This window comes from Patella vulgata, chromosome 7 (genome assembly GCF_932274485.2).
Source record: "Patella vulgata chromosome 7, xgPatVulg1.2, whole genome shotgun sequence".
Lineage (NCBI taxonomy): Eukaryota > Metazoa > Mollusca > Gastropoda > Patellidae > Patella > Patella vulgata.
The window spans coordinates 21,447,459-21,470,345 of NC_065885.2; the positions used below are offsets into that span (position 1 = coordinate 21,447,459).

Consider the following 22,887-nt stretch of genomic DNA (forward strand, 5'->3'; position numbering starts at 1 on the left):
TATCTGCTTAATAATCTGTCAAGAGAACATCTAACAGAACCCTTACTCATGCCATATTTTGTCAGTCATAATTGACAGGTCAGAGAATTGAACTGTCAGTTAATTGCATACCATGAAAATATATATTTCAATGAATTTTACCTTATACCACAACAATTTGCATAGGACCTACAGTAAAATAATAGTTTTTATGGGCAAAAACACTTGTTCCTTAAAAAAAAAATGTGGTTAATCTGTGTTAAATTAAATACAAAACGAAATGACTAGCTGGTACAATTTTGAAGTGAGAACTAAAATATTTGCTATACAACGATTTGCTTTATAACTAGCACAAACTACTAACATATAGTAATGGCTACAAGTATAAAAATATCACACTTACGATTCATTTTTATCTACGTACACACGTAAATCTGTACACATAGCATAGTGAAAAATTTTAAATGCTATTTTACCGCAAATATTATTTACAATACCAAATAGCTGATCATGGCTAAGCATTTTATGTTGATTAGTTTCCATTAGGCCAGATAATAATGGTATCAAGATACTTTTTAAACCTCTGAAAATAGAATGATATAAAAATTAATTGAAATCTATTGGTTTTTAAAATTATGCAAATCTTAAATCTCCATTATATCAATAAATATTCTTAAACAAGGTTAAAATTCAATCAATTTTAAATATCAGTTCTATACTAGATACTTTTTTTAAATCTAACTTTAAATCTTTTTTATAGATCCATAACTATATATAACTAAAATCAAAGTGTGTATGTATGTGTTTATGTATGTATGTTCGGCCATCATGCTTTGTCGCCACGCTCATCCCCCACGTATGTAGAATCAATTTAACCAGCATGACCCTGTGAATGTTTTAGGCCATCAAATTTTGGCGCGGGCAAATTGGGTGCCCAGTGAATTAGGCCCAGTGCAAATTTAGGAAAACTTGTCTTTTTTTTTTTAGACTGGCCCAACGACGCTATTTATTGATGTGATCATTTGACAGTGAAAAGAAACTTTTTTCCTAAAATCAGTCATTTGTATGGCCCGCCTGCCCACTAAAGAAATGAAATGAAATGAAATGTTGTTTAATGGCACGTCAGCTCCAACCGGGCTATATTGCGCCAAACATATGGTGAATCTAACGAGACAAATTAAAACAATATCACATAATTGAATTTATATATGTAAATAAAAACAAATATCACAGAAAATATATAATTAAAAATAAATATAACAAATCTTTTACATATATAAATATTTAAAACGATATACATGATTAAATATATACAATTAAAATTGAGAATAAAAGTGTCTCTTTTAAAAATGTTAGCACTTTATCATATAGCTCCGGTTGAGCAAATAGCTGACGTAATGACTGGCAACGGTAGTCTTTAGATCTCATATACTTGAGATGTTTGCACTCAATCAAGATGTGTTTTACTGTCAAAGGAACATGGCAGCGAACACATTCTGGTTGAGGCTCTCGCTTCAAAATGAAAATATGAGTTAAAAAAGTATGACCAATGCGAGAGCGACACAAAACAACCTCATCCTTCCTGTTGATTCTATAGGAGTTCGGCCAGTCTCCTAAGAGAGGCTTAATGTGATGAAGTTTGTTTGTGTCTGCAAGATCCCAAGACCATTGCCAGCGGTCATATATAAATAATTAAATGGACGATTTAAAATCGGTAAAAAGGTAAAAGAAATTTTGATATGGGAAGATCTAAAGTAGACTTGGCAGCTAAGTCTGCTTGATCATTCCCTTTAATATCAACGTGACTGAGGAGCCAGCAAAGGACGGTGTCCTTGCCGTTAAACTCGTGTGATAGTAGCAGACGATAAATGTCTGCTACTAAAGGGTGTACAAGCTGCTTATTGTTTATTACCTGTAAAGAGGACAAAGAATCAGCAAATATAATGTGTTTTAAGGATGAAGAGGATTTGATATACTCCAAAGCCTGAAAGGTGGCCTGGAGTTCAGCAGTAAATATGGAAGCAGCAGGAGGAAGACGAACAGAAATGGTGTCAGATGGCGTGACAGTAGCCGAAGCTACCCGATCGCCATCTTTGGAATCATCTGTATAAATTGGAGCATAATCACCATATTTAGACCTTAACTCTCTGAAGAGAGCCTGAAACACTGTGGAACTAGTATCTTTCTTTTTGTTTTTCGTAAGATCGAGATCGATCTTGGGAGGAGATATAGACCAAGGTGGTGTCTCAAAGAAAGGGGTATTCGCAATACTGTCTTGACTGATACCAGCCTGAGACAAAAGTGGTTGAATGCAAATACCGAATGATGGAATAACATTAGTCTTCAGTAAATATAGATGTTCATGATAGGGTCTAAATATGGTGTTAAATGAAATATGATGAGGCAGAGATGCAATTTTTGTAGCCCACTAAAGAAAGTGAAAAATTAATTAAAATAATCGGAACACCGAAAAAAAAAATGGAAAACTGATAAAGAAAAATAAAATAAAAGTTTTATAAAATAAATGAATACCTGACTGAAGCTATTATTTCATCAAATGAATATGTCCGTTGTTATAAATGATATGTTAATGTATGATTATGTATGTTTTATACAATAAATGAATGTTTTATAAAATAAATGAATACCCGACTGAGGCTATTATTTCATCAAATAAATATGACTGTTGTTATAAATCGCTGTTATAGTTTTATGCTATGTTAATTTTTCTAAATAAAATAGTTTATAAAGTAAATTGATGTCAGTGTTTTATAATTCTATACCCGAGTACGAAACGTCACCTACCCGAGTCCGAATTGTCATCTAACCGAGTCCGAAACGTCACCTACCCGAGTCCGAAATGTCGAGAACATATGACGTAAGTCCGAAATGACGTAAGTCCGAAATGATGCGGGACCGAAATGACATGTAATCGCACTCCCAATAGAGGCTAGTTTTCTGCTAGTAATACAAAATCAACCGATGGCATAATTTCCACCAAATCTGGATGATAAAGTGAGAATGATTGCAATAACCTGTAATAAGTGAGATGTAAATTACCTACCCGGATAAAAGACAAGTCTGGGGCAGCTCACGACTCCAATGTATGGGACCTGCTTCAAAATGTTGGACTCCAGATATGACTCCGCTTTCCTTTTGAGATATAATTTTAAACCTATAAAAATCAGAATATATTATTACCGTAAATGTTTAATTGGCCTTTAAATGAAAGAATGGAAAACCATAAATTTTTTGTTCAATATATCTGGATACTTATTATCTATAATAATTTTATAATATGTGTGATGGACATATAAATGTGGTCGTATAGAAATGATAATTTATGACTTATTTTGGAAATATTTGTATTTCAATCATTATTTGCACTGCATATGTATAGAGTGCGGTTTTACTATAAGTTCTAGTGAAATAATTATTATTAGCATACATTGTTTCTCTATTATTTCTTCCACCATGAGGTAAAAATGGAAGTTTTCCAGTTGCACTATGATAAAAAGTAACGCCTAGTGACCAGAGGTCAACCCTTCCGTCAAATTGTTGTCCTGTTGGGAGATGTAAAACAGCGGTTTCATACATGGCTGGATACTGAAAAAGTTAAAAATTCATTTTATAAACATTAAAATAAAAAACTGGCCATCCTCAAGATTAATTGAATCTAACCAGAATAGCCATATACATTTATAATGTTATATGGTTATATCATATAACCATATATAACTTATATATGTTCAACGCAGTTGGAGAGAATTTTTGAAGACAGAAACTTTTCTCTCTTCACTTCTTCTATGGCTATGAGAACTTTTAAGTGCATTTACAAATTTATACATGAAATCTCATCCCACCTGACACGACAAGACACAACTATAAAGGGAAAGTCTATACCCGACCCACAGAAACAGTGTCCTTGAAAAAAGTTTATTCTTAATGTCAATAGTTTGTTGTAAAATTCTTACTAGATATTCCTCAGTTCCATACATTGAAGTAAAATTTTCTTCTTCTTCTAATTCACGAGCTGCCCCAAAATCTGTCAGTTTAAATGATACTCTAGAAAATTAAAATAAAGCAAAAATCATTTTTAAAAAATTCCAATCCGACCACAATAAGTCGTTATGTGGTGTACTATACATTTACTTTCCACCCTTATATTATATTATTTATTTTCCACGTTCTGTAAAGATGATACCACACGTCTAACTAGATTATTCATGCATTATATTTACCACCCTTATTAAATTACTTACTTTCCACTTTCTGTAAAACATCGCATAATATTTCCTGGTTTGATATCTCTATGGATGATACCAATACTACTGAGGTATTTAATACCGTCCACTAGAAAGAAAATCAATATTATTGTAAACAAATGTTTCAAATATCAAAGTAACAAGTGGAAATTCATGAAAATTGGGGGGCCACTTCATCCTGCTAATCTGAACTTTGTACATTAATTACAAGGAGATCCAATGATAACTTCTGTGGGAATAGCATTCAAAATATTCTACAATGTGAATAAGGGCAATAACTCTAGTAGCTTACAGCAGAAATTTTAAAGATAGGTTGCCAGGCAGCAAAACATACGCCCACAGCAGCTAAATCGTCCGAGCAGTCGACAAGGGTTGTCGAATATTTATTCCTTTGTAGGTAATTGGGGGTCTTTACAAGACAGTTCCATACAAATCAGATTATAAATTTTGTCGTTTTGAGGGTTTACAAGGTTCTACAAACTGAAACAAGGGTCTCAACTCTGGAAGTAATCTACAGAAATTGTTGAAATTTGACAGGCTTTTTTGTTTTACTAATTTAAATAATGCATATAAATTTCATACATATCGGATGATAACTTTCATCAATCGAGCATTAACAAGGTTTAACAAAATGAAACAAGGGCAATAACTCTAGAAGTAATTATTGTAAATTGCTGAAATTCAATAGGTTTTCATTTCACTAATTTAAATCATGCATATAAATTTCACAAAGATCGGGTGATAACTTTTGGCATTCACAAGGATCAATAAAGTGAAACAAGGGCCATAACTCTAGACGTAATAACGGAAATTGCTGAAATTCAATAGGCATATACTTTTCACAAAGATTCGGTGATAACTTTTGGTGATGGAGCGTTCACAAGTTCAATAAAGTGAAACATGGGCCATAACTCTAGACGTAATTAACGGAAATTGCTGAAATTCAACAGGCTTTTTCGTCTCACTAATTTAAATAATGCATATAATTTTCAGAAAGATCGAATGATAACTTTTGACGTTAGAGCGTTCACAAGGATCAATAAAGTGAAACAAGGGTCATAACTCTAGACGTAATTAACGGAAATTGCTGAAATTCAACAGGCTTCTTCGTTTCAGTAATCTAAATAATGCAAATAAATTTCAGAAAGATCGGATGATAACTTTTGACGTTAGAGCGTTCACAAGGATCAATAAAGTGAAACAAGGGCCATAACTCTAGACGTAATAAACGGAAATTGCTGACATTCAATAGGCGTCTTCGTTTGAGTAATCTAAATAATGCATATAAATTTCAGAAAGATCGGATGATAACTTTTGGCGTTAAAGTGAAACAAGGGCCATAACTCTAGACATAATAAACAGAAATTAAATAGGCTTCTTCATCTCACTAATGTAAACAACATATATCAATTTTAAAACAATTGGATGATAACTTTTGGCGTTAGAGCGTTCACAAGAAATTGTGGACGATGGACGGACGTACGGCAATATACGTCCACATTTCAATGTGGGCGTATAAAAATTGACAATCATCTTTCATCTTGTTTATCTGAACAAGTAATATAACAATTTGATATTCTCCAGTTATAGAAAGTGCAATCCCACTGAGGCAGTAATTTAGGGAAATTGTTGAAATTCAATAGGCTTCTTTGAATCACTAGTTTGAATAATTCAGTTTGGATGAAAACCTTTGTATCAAAAGCGCTCACAAGGGAAATAAGTCATTGAAATTGTTTATGATTCTCCGCCTAACTAATATTAACAACATGTGTAAATTCTGAAAAAAATCAGATGATTAATTAGTCTCTACATTGAGTGCCTGTTCTGTAGTCTACTTACCAACATTTTTGAGAACCAAGAGAAATAACTCTTCTGGGAGACCAAAGTTGTATTGTGGTTGATCAAGAAGAGCGTGTAGACTTCCTCCTTCACAATATTCCATAATAATAACAAGAACACCGGTACTAGACTACAATTAATAAATACATGTTAATAAATGATAGTCTTGAATGTTGTTTGTATATTTTACTAGCATCTCAGCTGTAAATAGAAGTACTGAATGGATTAAATCTTGAAGGAACAAGAGTTTTAAAGAGGCATGCCAGAAACTGCAACATGTAGAGGCAAAATGTTATGCAAATCAAGGTAACACCAACTTTCATCACCCGTTGTTATATAATAAGTGAAAATATCAGATTTTATAAACTGGACCATACCTGACGCTCAATATCATAGAGTGTAATAATATTTTCATGTTTGAGTTTCCGTAGTACGTCAAGTTCTCGCATTTCAACATCACTGCTGTGTCCAAATCTAACATTGGCTCGAAACTGTTTAACTGCAACAACTTCTCCATTATCCTATTAAAAGAAATGAAATTGTATTTGAAATAATAGACTATTTATAATACCTGGTATTTTAAATCAAATGTGGTATACATGGAATTAAAATAAGAAGTCACCAGTAAAAATTCTAATGAAAGTTATCTAAATAACAAAAACATGACAAAGCAATAAAACTTAGCATGTATATTATTGTACCTTAATATAAAAATTATAATTTCATTTAAATTCAGTGTCTGGCATTTAAAGATGCCTTCCCTTGTACAAACCGTGTGATTTGATGATATATTTGGACAGAAAACATAATCAAACTAATTTATCTATCAAACATTTGCTTCAAATCAATCCGAAGAAAACTATCCTAAGTCGCGAGAATTTATTTCTATCATCTTTGTTTACATATGACTTGAGGGGGAATCCATTTTTAGCTTGTATTTGTCTTTAGTCACTATCCATTTACAATAAATATCGAAGCCTAAACATGAAAGTAAATTCCTGGAATATCACCTGCCACATTTTCTTTAGCCATTAAATGAGCACATAAAAAAGCGCTCCTTGCATCACTCAAGACATGCTGTCTTTTAGGAATATCCTCACATTTTTTATTTATGTGTGCCCCATAGGTGTTTTTCAGGTAATCGAATTTATTTCTAGTAATTTTAAGAGTCTCTACTTTCCATATATACCGAAATTGAAAATAATTACCCTATAAATACATTCGTGGGAATGCATCTTTAAGGCTCTATACTGATAGTTTACACAACAAGCAGTTGCCATGCAAGATACATGTACGTCTACATTTTGCAAGAGATGGACGAGAATAAGCTAAAAAAGCCGTAATCCAGGATGATAGGGTCCGACATATCAAGATCTTTGGGATATAAACATACATTTTAAATTTCAACCACATCGGATAAAAATTGTGAAGGACCACAAGCTGAAAACGCGATTTTTCATACATTAAAGAACCATAATCCAGGAATATAAACATACATTTGGGATATAAACATACATTTCAAGTTTCATCAAAATTAAAAAAATTAGGACCTCTAGCGCAGTGGTTTTCAACCTTTTTTTGCCAACGGCAAACCTTGAAACACATGAAAAAATAGCGGCACACCTGGCTAAATACATATGAAAAATATTTGAATTTTGCAAAATAAAAACATGGCAAGTCAGGCGGCATACAACCGTAGATAGAGACTAGTCATAGACACATACATGTAGACTGACTTGAACTAAATAAAGAAAACACAGCTACGAACTTATCAGTAGACACCAGTGAATGCTCACTTAGGATCACTTGGTTGAGAATCACTGGTGAAGAGTGTCCACAAACAAAATGTGAAAAACGTCCGGACGGACAGGGGAGACCACAATTATACTTCCACATGAAAATGTAGGTGTATAAAAATTAATGAGGTGTACATGTCCTTCATAATAGTCCCTAGTATACCAATAATATAAGTTTACTTTTTTTCTCCCAAGATAGACATCAGCTGTAGCTCCCTTTCCTAATAGATCTGCTTGGTTCCAGGTATAATTGGTCGAACTTTGTAATCCACCTTTCACCACTGGATACATTTCATGATTACTAATTATATAATTTGTTTGTTTATTCGTCTTTATTTATTCAACATACTTCTATCAAAATCCATAGACTGAAAAAAAAAATCAGATATTATATTATTTAAGTACAAGTTAATCATAAACAATTAGGTACAAGTTAATCATAATCAATTAAGTGAAAATTCTATTGTCATACATACCGGCACTTAAAAGTAAACGTATAAATTACCGTCTGATGTCATCATTGATATATTTAGAATAAATTAAAAATAGATTGTGTGAGCTACCCTTATTTGATTGTTAAGATTTTATGTACCAGTTGGGGGGTCACGGTGGCTAAGTGGGTAAGGCGCTGGCTCGCTAGCCGGGAGGTCGGGTGTTCGATCCCTGCATTGGCCGAGAAAGTTCATCCAGATTTTCCGGCGTGGTTTCCACTTGTCAGTGATGCAGGATGGAGGGCCTGACAAGGACAGCAGTCTAGTCATTCGGATGAGACGAAAAACCGAGGTCCCGTGTACACATTGGCGTGCACGTAAAAGATCCCTTGACAGTTGGAATTCGATATAAGAGTAGGCCGTAGTGCCACTGTCCAGGCAAAATTTCCCTCATAGCACACTGTATGGCGTATGCCCGTCTTCATTAGCCCAGTTCGGAGCAAAACAGTAGGACGTTAAACTCCATTTCATTTCATTTCATTCATGTACCAGTTGTATTTATGTACTAAAATAGTTTTAGCTTGAATATTACCAAGACAATTGTATCAGAGTAGACAGGGAAATTAAGTTGACACTATTACAGTGCAGACATATGCTAAAGGCTGAGTGCCTCAATGTAAGTTTATTAACAATCAAACATTTTTGCTTTTTATAAAAGGCCAAGATCTAGCTGCATTGTCTCACTCTTAACATTGTTGAAACTGATTTAAATAGTTTGGTAACCTCTTCTACATAATATGATTTCAACTGTTAGCTCTGAGTTTTCAACTCAACAACTTCAATTTTTTTATTTGCATATTACGTCTATTAAAGATACATTATGGGAGATTCGATAACGAGTTGGCAGTTCTCACTATAATAGTTAATAAAAACTAGATAACGTAAAGGCAATTTGCTAAAAATTTCATTCAAATTGATCTATGAACCGAAAACTAAGCGAATGAAATTTCTGCCAGCCTCGGTCATCATTACTAAAGTCAGTACGATAAACAGCATAGTCTCAATTATCTATTTAATCGTTTAATCGAGAAGGGAAGTTATGCAGTAAATTGGCTCACAATCCACTTAAGATCGCAGGCTAGCGATGCCATCTAGAGTTGATAACTTGGTCTGGATAAGTTAATTAATGTCTAATTAATAATTTAGATAACATTTCAGGCCTAAAGAAAGACCTGCAATAGACAGATTTAGCTCTTGCATAATTATTGTTTAAGGAAACCATACAAAACATATATACATGCATACAAAAATCAATTATTTGAAAAGGAATACCTGGAAAACGTTAGATGATAAAAGAAAAATATGATGAGATATAACATTGTACATGTAGATGATGGTAGATTTACACATAACTTATCAAATATGACATGTAGGCCTTCATGTCATGCAGCAGGAAAAAAAACTAGACATAAAGTCAATTACACCTGACAGGTGTACCTTTCTTTAAAAGCATGGTATATATATACCTACATTGCTACCGCTTTAGCAAGGAAATCTGGCGGATTGAAAGAAGTTTAATAAAAATTAGTTGATAGGCCTATAAATGATATTGAAGTAGCTAAGACCCTAAGTCTTTAACTAAGTATCATTCAAAGTTTTCAACATTGAAAACATGAATTATTTATCAATTTAAATTAACATTGATGTTGTGATCTTAGAAGGAAAAGATGGGCTTCTGATATCCAATATTTAAAGATACTTTCCCAAAAAAGTATTTTTCGGGTGGTTATTTCCAATAAAAGTATATCAAATTTGGTATACATGTGTATATGGAAAGTATAGACACCCAATCTTACTAGAAAAATACCGGATTACCTGAAAAACGCCCATGGGGCAAGCACTGGGCAAAATTGTCAGGGTATCACTAACTGGCAACCCAACTGTTATCTGCCAGCTTATTGTGTGCCAGGAGCCACGGTGGCTAGGTGGGTAAGGCGCCGGCTCGCTAGCCTGGAGGTCAGGTGTTCGATCCCTGCATTGGCTGAGAAAGTTCATCCAGATTTTCCGACGTGGTTTCCCCTTATCAGTGATGAAGGACGGAGGGCCTGACAAGGACAGCTGTCTAGTCCTTCGGATGAGACGAAAAACCAAGGTCCCATGTAAACATTGGAATGCACGTAAAAGATCCCTTGGCAGTTGGAATTCGATATAAGAGTAGGCGATAGTGCCGCTGCCCGGGCAAAATTTCCCTCATAGCACACTGTATGGCGTATGCCCGTCTTCATTAGCCCAGTATAGGAGCAGAACAGTAGGACGTTAAACCCCATTTCATTTCATTTCATATTGTGTGCCAGCTTAAAGTGAAGGAGCGGTTGTTATTTCTTGATCAATTGGTTAGGTGGTTTTGGGAACATTGAGGGGTGTCAATGTACAAAAGAATCTGCAAATAACCGGTGGAAAAAGAAGTTGACAGAAATAATTAAGAATTTACTTAGGCCTCAATATGTATGGTAAATGTACAGTAAGTAATGATAAATATATTCTGAAAAATGGACCCTCCCACAATGAAGCTTATAAGTTGACAGACATTGCATCTAACAGCTTACTTATAGCTATAGGTATCCCTGGCAAATACAAAGTTTTGAGAGGGAATTGAAGCAAATTTTTGATAGATTGGTTACTTTGAATATGTTTTTAGTCCAAATATATCATCAAATCACAAAATTTGTGTGCGTGAATGTATCTTTAAGACAAAATTTAACTTTTTACCATTTGTACACAAATCATATGTGTTTCAGCACGATTTGTAACAAGGACTCGAAAAATTAGGCAAGACATATTCCACGAGTCATTCAAATGGTGACGCCGCATTTTTATTAGGACTGCAATAAATACTATTGATGTAGACTGGAATAATTAGACGCTTGAGATTGCCATTTGATTGAGACTTCTGGCGTATAACTGATTTGAAATTAGAGTAAAAACAGAAACAATTGAATGTAATTATAAGTTTATATACATTCATACATGTATTACACTATTATATGCGTTGTGACCCATTCGTGTTAATTTCCAAAATATTAGCTCCTTTAAAGTAGGGAAGATATATTGCAAGCTCAGGTTTTCGTATCTGGGACATTGGAGGAATATAAAATGGAATTCGTCTTTTACCAGAAACAGATGCAGGTCATTGAGTGCACAACCTTTGATCAGGTGGAAAATTTAAATAATGTTAGGCCTATTGTTTCCCATTTTTGTGTTATAGGTTTTAATCTTAAATACCTGACCCTGAAACTAATAGAAAGTATGAAGTTCCATGTGGACACAGTACGGACGGCTAACCGCTAGTTTTTCTGTGTAAAAGTGATGAAAATAGAAAAGGGAGTCGGATCAAACATGATCTCCAAGGTTTCTCTATCTCTATCGGTAGCAGTTACTGAGTTAGCTTTGAACCAGGGGCGGGTGCTATTTCCTTTATCGTCAGATTTGGGACAGGATGGGCACTCAAAGCACGAGGTAATGATATAGACATTCATTATGTGATATCACAATTAATGCTTTGCCTCCATGAAATTGAATCACAATGTCATTGTATTAATTCATAACATAATAAAAATTGACGTCAAACGACGTGTTGAATTTCTCTGTTTAAAAAGCTCAATGTGATGTAGGCCTATACACGCCAAAATGACGATAGAGACCATGCGGGAAGGGGGGGGGGGAGAAGATACATTGTCTCAGGAACATGACCCCCCCCCCCTGCAAAAATTCCTGGATCCGCCCTTGTCTGAACGTCGAGCGAGTGTGTAATCCCTAATGTAAATGAGCAGGCTAAGAACACGCGGATGGATACAATATACTGAATTTTCGAAAATACTTTACCATAAAAGTTAAAAGAGGGTCATTTAGATTTCACCTTGCCTAAAGATATCTAGATCTAGCTCACATTATTGTGAATTCCATTTTAAAAATAAGCACGGTTTAGGGAGCGGACGCTTAAAAGTATCGGCTCACTGCTTTGTTTAAAAATTTTTGATAAATTGTGTTTACCGCACGTTGGCGCACGCGCTGTGACGATACTCTCATATTTATAGTGAGATGGTTTTACCCAAAGTAGTCTCGGTCACCCAGAACCTGCTAGTCTTCAACGTAGAATATTCTTTGGATGATAGAGACTCTTCCCAAAGCCGTATTAACTATTATTAAGATTATATATTACGATTGTTCTTAATCTATATTATTTTTTATACCAAATTCTAACCACGGTAAAAATAATTACCACCGCGGTGAGAATAATTACAGACGCAATTGAAATAATTAACACCGCAGTGGTAATTATTCTCACCACAGTTTACCATTTCGTTTAATTATCTCTGATAAAACTCGCCGGCCATTTTGAAATCGGAACCATTTCATTCTAACAAATCATGCGACTCTGGGCGGAGCTAAGGAACTTATTTTACGCTGTTTAATGACAGGCGATTTTTCCAGAGATAAACGAAGGGTAAAGTTATCTCTGGGATCGATCTATAACAGCGGTAAATTCAACCGCGGTGGTAGTTATTCTCGCCGCAGTGAGAATAGGGGAGAAAAAAATAATATAGATTAAAAAATAAACGCATGTTCTATATGGGCCACTGTTAAATCTATATATCATCTTACGGATGTGTAATCGAAAAGGATCAAAGGCCATGGGTCCCCAACGCTTTCCGTCCGTTTACCTCGGAGGAGGGGGGAGGGGGCGAATAGTTTAACACGTGCGCGTTATATGTCAAGATCTATCACTACGACTCAAATGGCGAGGTTTCGACTCTCCGCTTGTACGTGATAAGGTGTGAGTTGTTGAAATAAAATTGAACCATAGTCCCGAAATGACAAACGTTTAGTCGAGTGGACGTTAAACCCCATTTCTCTCTCTCCGTTTAGTCCTGGCAACTTTTGGAAAGTAAACTTAACCACCACATGTTTTGTTCTGTAATTTGAGTTTGCATTTCTACAAAATTAAAGCGACTGACAAAGGGAAATTTTTAAATACTGTTTTCAAACAAATATTAAACATGCATTATGCAAGAGCAAAATCTGCTTATTACAAGTCTTTCTTTAGGCCTGAAATGTTATCTAAATTATCAATTAGACATTAATTAACTTATTCAGACCATAATAAACTCTCGATGTCAAGGCTAGCCTTCGATGTTGGCTGGATTAGATTCCTATGCCGTTGATAATTAAATCAAAAAAAGTGGATAATCGAGACTAAGCTGTTTATATTAATGATTTTAGTAATGATGACCGAGACTATGCCAAAATTTCACCCGCTTCTTTCTCGGCTCATAGTGGATCAATTTGACTGAAATTTTCAGCAAATTACCTGCACTATCTAGTTTTTAACTATTATAGCGAGAACTGCCATCTCGTTATCTTATCTCCCATAATGTATCTTTAAGTTTAAATAACAATAATAATAACAGCACATAACAATAATAATTAGTTAAGAACTACTGATGAACAGATACCGGTATATCTTCTTGTTATTATTTATTTTAATTATAAATAACTGAAAAATAATATAATGTATACAAATTACGATCACCACATTTACCCGTTGTGAATTCTTACAATAGTCACCCCCCCCCCCCCCACACACACACACACACACGCACACGCACACAGGTATAGTCAAATCTGATAAATCGAACGTTAAGGAATTAGTTTTAGGCAACAATAATTCATTTGTTTGAAATATCACTGATAAAACACCATTTATATATATTATATATATTCTGGAATATTCGAAGCGATATTAAGATATTGTACCTTCTTATTTCGCTGTACAGCACTGACTGAGAACATACGCAATTTCGTCCACGCGTTATATATATATATATCCTAATGGTGTGGGTGAGCGTGGATTGGATTAAACTGGGGTTAGATTACAACACAAATATAACGCAATACCCTGTTCTAAAAATAAATTATGTTCTGACTCAACTACATGCATTCGGCAAACCTCGATAGATTCTACGCATCTAATCTCGGCTGTATGACCATTTCCGCCATATTTGAACTATTTAAAGGGTCCGAATGAAAAATGGTTGCCCCCCATGGAGATTTCTGTGGAGAGTGTATTATATCAACAAACGCCACGTTTGGCATTGGGTTTGGGGAATTACCAGGGAATTTTATCAAACCAGCAGCCTTGAGACAATATCTCTGCTCATTTAGGTATATACATCCTACAAAAACGCAATTTGGGACTTTTTTTGTAAAAGCGACACGTTTTCCTGTTTAAAGTAAACCGGCAGCCGCATCGCAAAAGTATGGGCGTAGGTACGTATCACTTACTGTCATACAGCCGAGATTAGATGTAGGGTACGTAACGGAATCTGTCGAGATTTGCCGAGTGAACTACATGTATACTCAATACTTAACTGCGCATATTATCAAATTAAGACACAGATCGATATACGCTCGTAATTTCTCTCCATTGATAGTACATATGTAATGTTAAATCTCTTCAGCTTTATGGATTTACTATACTTGCAGGTTTATTTCATGCAAAGTTTCAATATTTTTACATGTATCTGTGTTAATATGAATATTATTTCTATTATATTCGATCGCATATATAGACATATGGATCTATGATATACATGTAACTGAAAGGCCAAATCGTGACAACGGTAAGGTGGGGAATATTATGGCATATCGTATTGAAGTGATTTGCCAAATCAAGGAAGGTGATATAAGGGCTATTTAGATCTACCATTCGACAACTCCATCAGAACACTATAAAATACTAGTACATAAAATCACCCGGTCTGCTAAATAAGCGACCGTGATATCCATAAAATCCACTGGTCTGCCAGACAGGCGACCATTTCTAATCTGCAGTAAAACACACCCCACTTCAGCTAATCAACCCTCTTATATAGGCCAACAGCACGTGCACTCCAAGATTATACAAGAGTTTGGGCGATCCATATAGGTAGTCGAGTTTAGGCAACCCATCAATGTGGTTGAGTTTGGGAGAGCCAAACCTACTCTGAACGTTGAAAACCTGTCAAGTTACGAAATCACTACACACCTCCCAGTTTTATTAAGCCCCCCTTTGTACAGTGGGCTGAATCAAAGTTCCGCCCTTACTAAAATACACACATTATAAACAGGACAATCCAACCAATCAGAAACATGAATAATTCTTAGAAGACCCCACCCTCACTATAACTCTACTGAGCAGGAATAATATCAATGATTTCACCGTAATTCTGCCGGGGTGGTCCACCTAGAGAGCTGATACCCCTTGAAATCTCCATATTCGACCCCAGGAACCACCAATTAGCTTTGTAACCACTGCTAAACTTAGTAAATCTCAGTGATCACACACACATCTTCTAATAATCAACAATAAAAACTATCTGCATTCAATTCAAAATGAACTATTCATATTCTATAATAGACCGCATAAACTATTCTTGTTCGAGATTCAACGTTTAATTATCTCTGTCTTGCTAGGTCCCCTTCATTTCTCCGCCATATATAAAATGGAATTCCCCAGGAAAGCGTTGCAGACTATACTTGGTACTCTTCCCCGATTAAACACTCACGATAATCTTTCAACCACTGCCAACAACTATTAACAACTCTTACAGTTGTTGTTAACTTCTGCTACCACCAATGATTCTTCCTTCACAGCCAACGACGGTGACATCGACAAACCCACCGATGATGATTCTTCGTGTACAGTCAACGACGATGAGATCGTTAAACCCACAACCACCGATGATTTGGACACCAGGCGCTAATTCTTTCTACTACATCGAGTCTCTTTCGACACAGCCAACAACTCTGACATTGCTAACACTAACAATTCTTCCTTCACAGCCAACGACGGTGACATCAATAAACCCATTGATGATTCGGACACCAGACGCTATCAACCTTTACATATCTTTTAAAATGTTTTATCAAATAACCAACATCTCCTCACTTGGCAAAACTACGCCCATAATCTTATTCCCTATTTTAGACCTAGACAAGACAGGTTCGAAACAAGAAATGTTCGGTCTAATAGAACACCGCCTAACAAGTAGATACCATCCTTTGCATACAATCTAAAGTACCGTCTGACGACAATATTATCGGACTGAATGCCATTTGACTGGAACCATCTAACAATTGGATATCATTTGACTGACAACTAACCGTTTGACTCGGCATAAAGATTCGTCCCTATTTAATGAAACAGCGTCACCCCAGGACGGGGCTATTATTTTCAATTATAAAATATACTATTCAAAAAAAGTAGGGGATATTTGATTTTTAAGTGTTATTAAAGTCACCTAATGAAACTGACGAAGAAACAAATGACAAAATGAAATGAAGTTCACATTCATCGATTTATTCCAAATGATCGTTAGACTAAGTAAGGCACAGACTGACCATTATAAGGGTAAAATGATACCCGGGGTCAAACAGCAAAGTTACCACAGCATCACAACCAAGTCAGTAACGGGTAAATCCTCCTCTGTTTGCCAAACAAGCATTGATCCGACGTGGCATACTCCTAATGAGACGTCTAAGGTCATTTTGGTCCAGATTGTCCCATTCCTGTTGCAACGCAGGAGCAAGTTCTTGGACATTGGCAGGACGTTGTTGACGTTGACGTAACCTCTGTCCAAGCATGTCCCAGACATGCTCGATGGGGGAGAGGTCGGGACTCAGTGCTGGCCAAGGTAATGTGGTGATGTTCTGTTGTTGGAGGTAACCTGTAACGATCCTGGCCCTGTGACATCTTGCGTTGTCATCCTGGAAGATGAAACGGCGGCCATGACGTCGTGCGAACGGCACAACATGGACTGCCAAGATGCTGTCCCGGTAGTACTGGCCTGTAACACGCCCTGCAACAACATGTAAAGCCGTTCTTCCAGCAACAGTGATGCCTCCCCACACCATAACAGAACCACCCCCAAATCGATCATGTCTGATGACGTTAACGTCTTGGAAGCGCTCGTTTCGACGACGCCACACCCTCCTACGTCTGTCCAAAAAATCAACAGTGAACCTTGACTCATCTGAAAACATCACATTGCTCCAGCGTCGATTATCCCAGTGTTGACGATCCCTACACCAACGACGTCTTGCCTGAATGTGATGATCTCTCAAACAAGGGATCACGCGAGGACGTCGGGCGCGAAGGTGACCCCTATGCAGTCGATTCCGAATCGTCTGGCCACTCACTCTCACACCAGTGTCTGTTTGAAGACGAGCGCTGATCTGATTTGCTGTGATGACACGATTTCTCAAGGCCAAGGTACGGATAAATCGATCCTGGGCTTGAGTTGTCGCCCTTGGTCGACCATAGCGTGGTCTGTCCTGTACAGATTGTGTATCACGGTATCTGGACCATAGCCTGCTTATGACAGACTGAGAAACATTCATCGTCCGCGCCACAACCGCCTGTGTTGTGCCGATCTGTAGCATGCCAAGGGCACGTAACCTTTCATTTTGGGTAAGCCGACGCATATCAAAATTTGTTTTCTGGTCACTAAAACAATTAAACTGATGTTTCCACCCTGGAATTCAATGCCACAATGACTGTAACATTCAAAGTCAGAGTCGTGCAAATCTTGGGTTGGACCCCCATGATGATCCCAAGCATCACCTGCATTCCATGCGGTAGCTATTGGTGCGTTTGGGCGTCACATGTAACTGGAAATGTTTCTTCTGTTAGGTTCTATAGTGACTTTTTTCGTAGTCATTTGCATATTTTAGTATTATGCCCCCAAAATCAAATATCCCCTACTTTTTTTGAATAGTATATGATAAGGTTACCTCACCTCGGGAGTCACTAACTGAAACGCCCCCGATGAATGATACGCGCCCAGTTTTATAGTCGAAGCATGCACGTGCGCGATAGTTGATTGGCTCGCCAACGCCAAGCAAGCAGACAAATCGATGAGCTTGGGCGACTAGTTTGAAATTCTTTATACACATCGGGCGACACTACCACACGAGCAAAACTCTGACCTCCAATCTCCGCCCATTTAGAATGAGTCTCAAGATGAAATACCAGTAAATAAACAAAGTCTCATCGCACAGAGCCATACTTTCGATGACAACAAAATATAGCATAAGGCGCCCACCGAACAAACGACCAGAAATAAAACCACATCTTGTCCCCTTTCAAAGTGAACCGTTATGATTGGTCAATTGAACCTAAACCCCACTGCAGAGTTCTCATAAAAAACACCGGAAACCATGTGAACATAAGAAAAGGCTAACTTGGTGGCACTTTCTAGACTACGATTATCCTACGAGTGGGGGTTATATTTTTAAATAAAAACTGAGAACGATGGCAAAAAAGGGTAAAAATATAGTTTGACTTTGCCATACGACTGCCACCTATAACTAAGACTAGTGTTCTGACGGGAGTTGAACGACAATGTGCAAAACACTTTGGTTTAAACATCTTGTATTACCACAATGTAAATGGATCGGACAAAAGTTCCACTTACAAAAACATCTTTTCCTTCATAAGTATATGCAATTATTCAAGATAACAAGGTGCAAAAATAAAGAGGAGAATTAAGACGGTGCCAAGGAATAAATTCAAGAATGGCGAAGATAAGAAAAACTATCTGAGAATTATTCCAGTGAGTGCAAAGATCTTGAAATTTTAACCCCATTTGCAACTATACTATTCAAAAAAAGTAGGGGATATTTGATTTTGGGGGCATAATACTAAAATATGCAAATGACTACGAAAAAAGTCACTATAGAACCTAACAGAAGAAACATTTCCAGTTACATGTGACGCCCAAACGCACCAATAGCTACCGCATGGAATGCAGGTGATGCTTGGGATCATCATGGGGGTCCAACCCAAGATTTGCACGACTCTGACTTTGAATGTTACAGTCATTGTGGCATTGAATTCCAGGGTGGAAACATCAGTTTAATTGTTTTAGTGACCAGAAAACAAATTTTGATATGCGTCGGCTTACCCAAAATGAAAGGTTACGTGCCCTTGGCATGCTACAGATCGGCACAACACAGGTGGTTGTGGCGCGGACGATGAATGTTTCTCAGTCTGTCATAAGCAGGCTATGGTCCAGATACCGTGATACACAATCTGTACAGGACAGACCACGCTCAGGTCGACCAAGGGCGACAACTCAAGCCCAGGATCGATTTATCCGTACCTTGGCCTTGAGAAATCGTGTCATCACAGCAAATCAGATCAGCGCTCGTCTTCAAACAGACACTGGTGTGAGAGTGAGTGGCCAGACGATTCGAATCGACTGCATAGGGGTCACCTTCGCGCCCGACGTCCTCGCGTGATCCCTTGTTTGAGAGATCATCACATTCAGGCAAGACGTCGTTGGTGTAGGGATCGTCAACACTGGGATAATCGACGCTGGAGCAATGTGATGTTTTCAGATGAGTCAAGGTTCACTGTTGATTTTTTGGACAGACGTAGGAGGGTGTGGCGTCGTCGAAACGAGCGCTTCCAAGACGTTAATGTCATCAGACATGATCGATTTGGGGTGGTTCTGTTATGGTGTGGGGAGGCATCACTGTTGCTGGAAGAACGGCTTTACATGTTGTTGCAGGGCGTGTTACAGGCCAGTACTACCGGACAACATCTTGGCAGTCCATGTTGTGCCGTTCGCACGACGTCATGGCCGCCGTTTCATCTTCCAGGATGACAACGCAAGATGTCACAGGGCCAGGATCGTTACAGGTTACCTCCAACAACAGAACATCACCACATTACCTTGGCCAGCACTGAGTCCCGACCTCTCCCCCATCGAGCATGTCTGGGACATGCTTGGACAGAGGTTACGTCAACGTCAACAACGTCCTGCCAATGTCCAAGAACTTGCTGCTGCGTTGCAACAGGAATGGGACAATCTGGACCAAAATGACCTTAGACGTCTCATTAGGAGTATGCCACGTCGGATCAATGCTTGTTTGGCAAACAGAGGAGGATTTACCCGTTACTGACTTGGTTGTGATGCTGTGGTAACTTTGCTGTTTGACCCCGGGTATCATTTTACCCCTATAATGGTCAGTCTGTGCCTTACTTAGTCTAACGATCATTTGGAATAAATCGATGAATGTGAACTTCATTTCATTTTGTCATTTGTTTCTTCGTCAGTTTCATTAGGTGACTTTAATAACACTTAAAAATCAAATATCCCCTACTTTTTTTGAATAGTATATCTTACAGGCGATAATTTCGAAAGGTTGCAAGAGCAGTTGGTGCGAGGTTATTTCAAGCTTAAATGCGTATTTTCAAATAGTAACTTAGGATAAGGACCACTCTTATGCCACTGACGAATGCTCATTGACACCTCACTAAAATATATGGTATTGGAAGTACACATTCAAAATGTTGACCCAAATCTGGTTTTAAACCAATTTTACTGTTTATTTCGAACACTATCTTTCTATACTTGACGTGAAAGTGTCGCTTTAAAACTTAAAAATATACAAAATTCCCAATAATAAAATTAGAACCATCCTTATATTAATTCCCAGCTACACCCTGTATTGTATTACTTGAAGAGTGGCTTACGTCAAGTAATACAAAAAAAAAGGTACAACCAGGTCCTTATACAGCCTCAAATAACCACATTACCTGCTCACGTGACACAAATACTTATGGAGCCCAAAATTATAATCCCTAATCATAAATAACCTATCCTTCCCCCCCGCTTTTAAAATTTTAAGCTCGCAGCGCCAATGAAGTGATTTGCCAAATCAAGGAAGGTGATATAAGGGCTATTTAGATCTACCATTCGACAACTCCATCAGAACACTATAAAATACTAGTATACTATTCAAAAAAAGTAGGGGATATTTGATTTTTAAGTGTTATTAAAGTCACCTAATGAAACTGACGAAGAAACAAATGACAAAATGAAATGAAGTTCACATTCATCGATTTATTCCAAATGATCGTTAGACTAAGTAAGGCACAGACTAACCATTATAAGGGTAAAATGATACCCGGGGTCAAACAGCAAAGTTACCACAGCATCACAACCAAGTCAGTAACGGGTAAATCCTCCTCTGTTTGCCAAACAAGCATTGATCCGACGTGGCATACTCCTAATAAGATGTCTAAGGTCATTTTGGTCCAGATTGTCCCATTCCTGTTGCAACGCAGCAGCAAGTTCTTGGACATTGGCAGGACGTTGTTGTCCCAGACATGCTCGATGGGGGAGAGGTCGGGACTCAGTGCTGGCCAACGTAATGTGGTGATGTTCTGTTGTTGGAGGTAACCTGTAACGATCCTGGCCCTGTGACATCTTGCGTTGTCATCCTGGAAGATGAAACGGCGGCCATGACGTCGTGCGAACGGCACAACATGGACTGCCAAGATGTTGTCCCGGTAGTACTGGCCTGTAACACGCCCTGCAACAACATGTAAAGCCGTTCTTCCAGCAACAGTGATGCCTCCCCCACACCATAACAGAACCACTCCCAAATCGATCATGTCTGATGACGTTAACGTCTTGGAAGCGCTCGTTTCGACGACGCCACACCCTCCTACGTCTGTCCAAAAAATCAACAGTGAACCTTGACTCATCTGAAAACATCACATTGCTCCAGCGTCGATTATCCCAGTGTTGACGATCCCTACACCAACGACGTCTTGCCTGAATGTGAGGATCTCTCAAACAAGGGATCACGCGAGGACGTCGGGCGCGAAGGTGACCCCTATGCAGTCGATTCCGAATCGTCTGGCCACTCACTCTCACACCAGTGTCTGTTTGAAGACGAGCGCTGATCTGATTTGCTGTGATGACACGATTTCTCAAGGCCAAGGTACGGATAAATCGATCCTGGGCTTGAGTTGTCGCCCTTGGTCGACCTGAGCGTGGTCTGTCCTGTACAGATTGTGTATCACGGTATCTGGACCATAGCCTGCTTATGACAGACTGAGAAACATTCATCGTCCGCGCCACAACCGCCTGTGTTGTGCCGATCTGTAGCATGCCAAGGGCACGTAACCTTTCATTTTGGGTAAGCCGACGCATATCAAAATTTGTTTTCTGGTCACTAAAACAATTAAACTGATGTTTCCACCCTGTAATTCAATGCCACAATGACTGTAACATTCAAAGTCAGAGTCGTGCAAATCTTGGGTTGGACCCCCATGATGATCCCAAGCATCACCTGCATTCCATGCGGTAGCTATTGGTGCGTTTGGGCGTCACATGTAACTGGAAATGTTTCTTCTGTTAGGTTCTATAGTGACTTTTTTCGTAGTCATTTGCATATTTTAGTATTATGCCCCCAAAATCAAATATCCCCTACTTTTTTTGAATAATATATATAAAATCACCCGGTCTGCTAAATAAGCGACCGTGATATCCATAAAATCCACTGGTCTGCCAGACAGGCGACCATTTCTAATCTGCAGTAAAACACGTCCCACTTCAGCTAATCAACCCTCTTATATAGGCCAACAGCACGTGCACTCCAAGATTATACAAGAGTTTGGGCGATCCACATAGGTAGTCGAGTTTAGGCAACCCATCAATGTGGTTGAGTTTGGGAGAGCCA

At 37.7% G+C, this 22,887-nt stretch overlaps 1 protein-coding gene across 5 annotated transcripts in view; it reads right to left on the reverse strand.

The window, feature by feature from the left end:
* LOC126827655 (serine/threonine-protein kinase TBK1) overlaps positions 1-22,887 on the reverse strand; it is a 41,374-nt gene that overhangs the window by 13,733 nt on the left and 4,754 nt on the right. Inside the window, exons 1-9 of one of the 5 annotated variants that reach the window (XM_050557099.2) lie at positions 14,125-14,272; positions 8,060-8,247; positions 6,461-6,604; positions 6,084-6,213; positions 4,242-4,332; positions 3,954-4,044; positions 3,428-3,585; positions 3,044-3,154; positions 383-562 (exon numbers count right to left, since the gene is read on the reverse strand). In XM_050557099.2, the coding sequence (XP_050413056.1) occupies positions 383-562; positions 3,044-3,154; positions 3,428-3,585; positions 3,954-4,044; positions 4,242-4,332; positions 6,084-6,213; positions 6,461-6,604; positions 8,060-8,170 (1,016 nt within the window). In that variant the 5' untranslated portion in view covers positions 8,171-8,247; positions 14,125-14,272. Of the gene's footprint in view, positions 1-382; positions 563-3,043; positions 3,155-3,427; positions 3,586-3,953; positions 4,045-4,241; positions 4,333-6,083; positions 6,214-6,460; positions 6,605-8,059; positions 8,248-12,192; positions 12,368-14,124; positions 14,273-22,887 lie in introns of those variants that run through there. The other 4 variants (XM_050557097.2, XM_050557100.2, XM_050557101.2 and 1 more) reach the window with 4 other exon arrangements.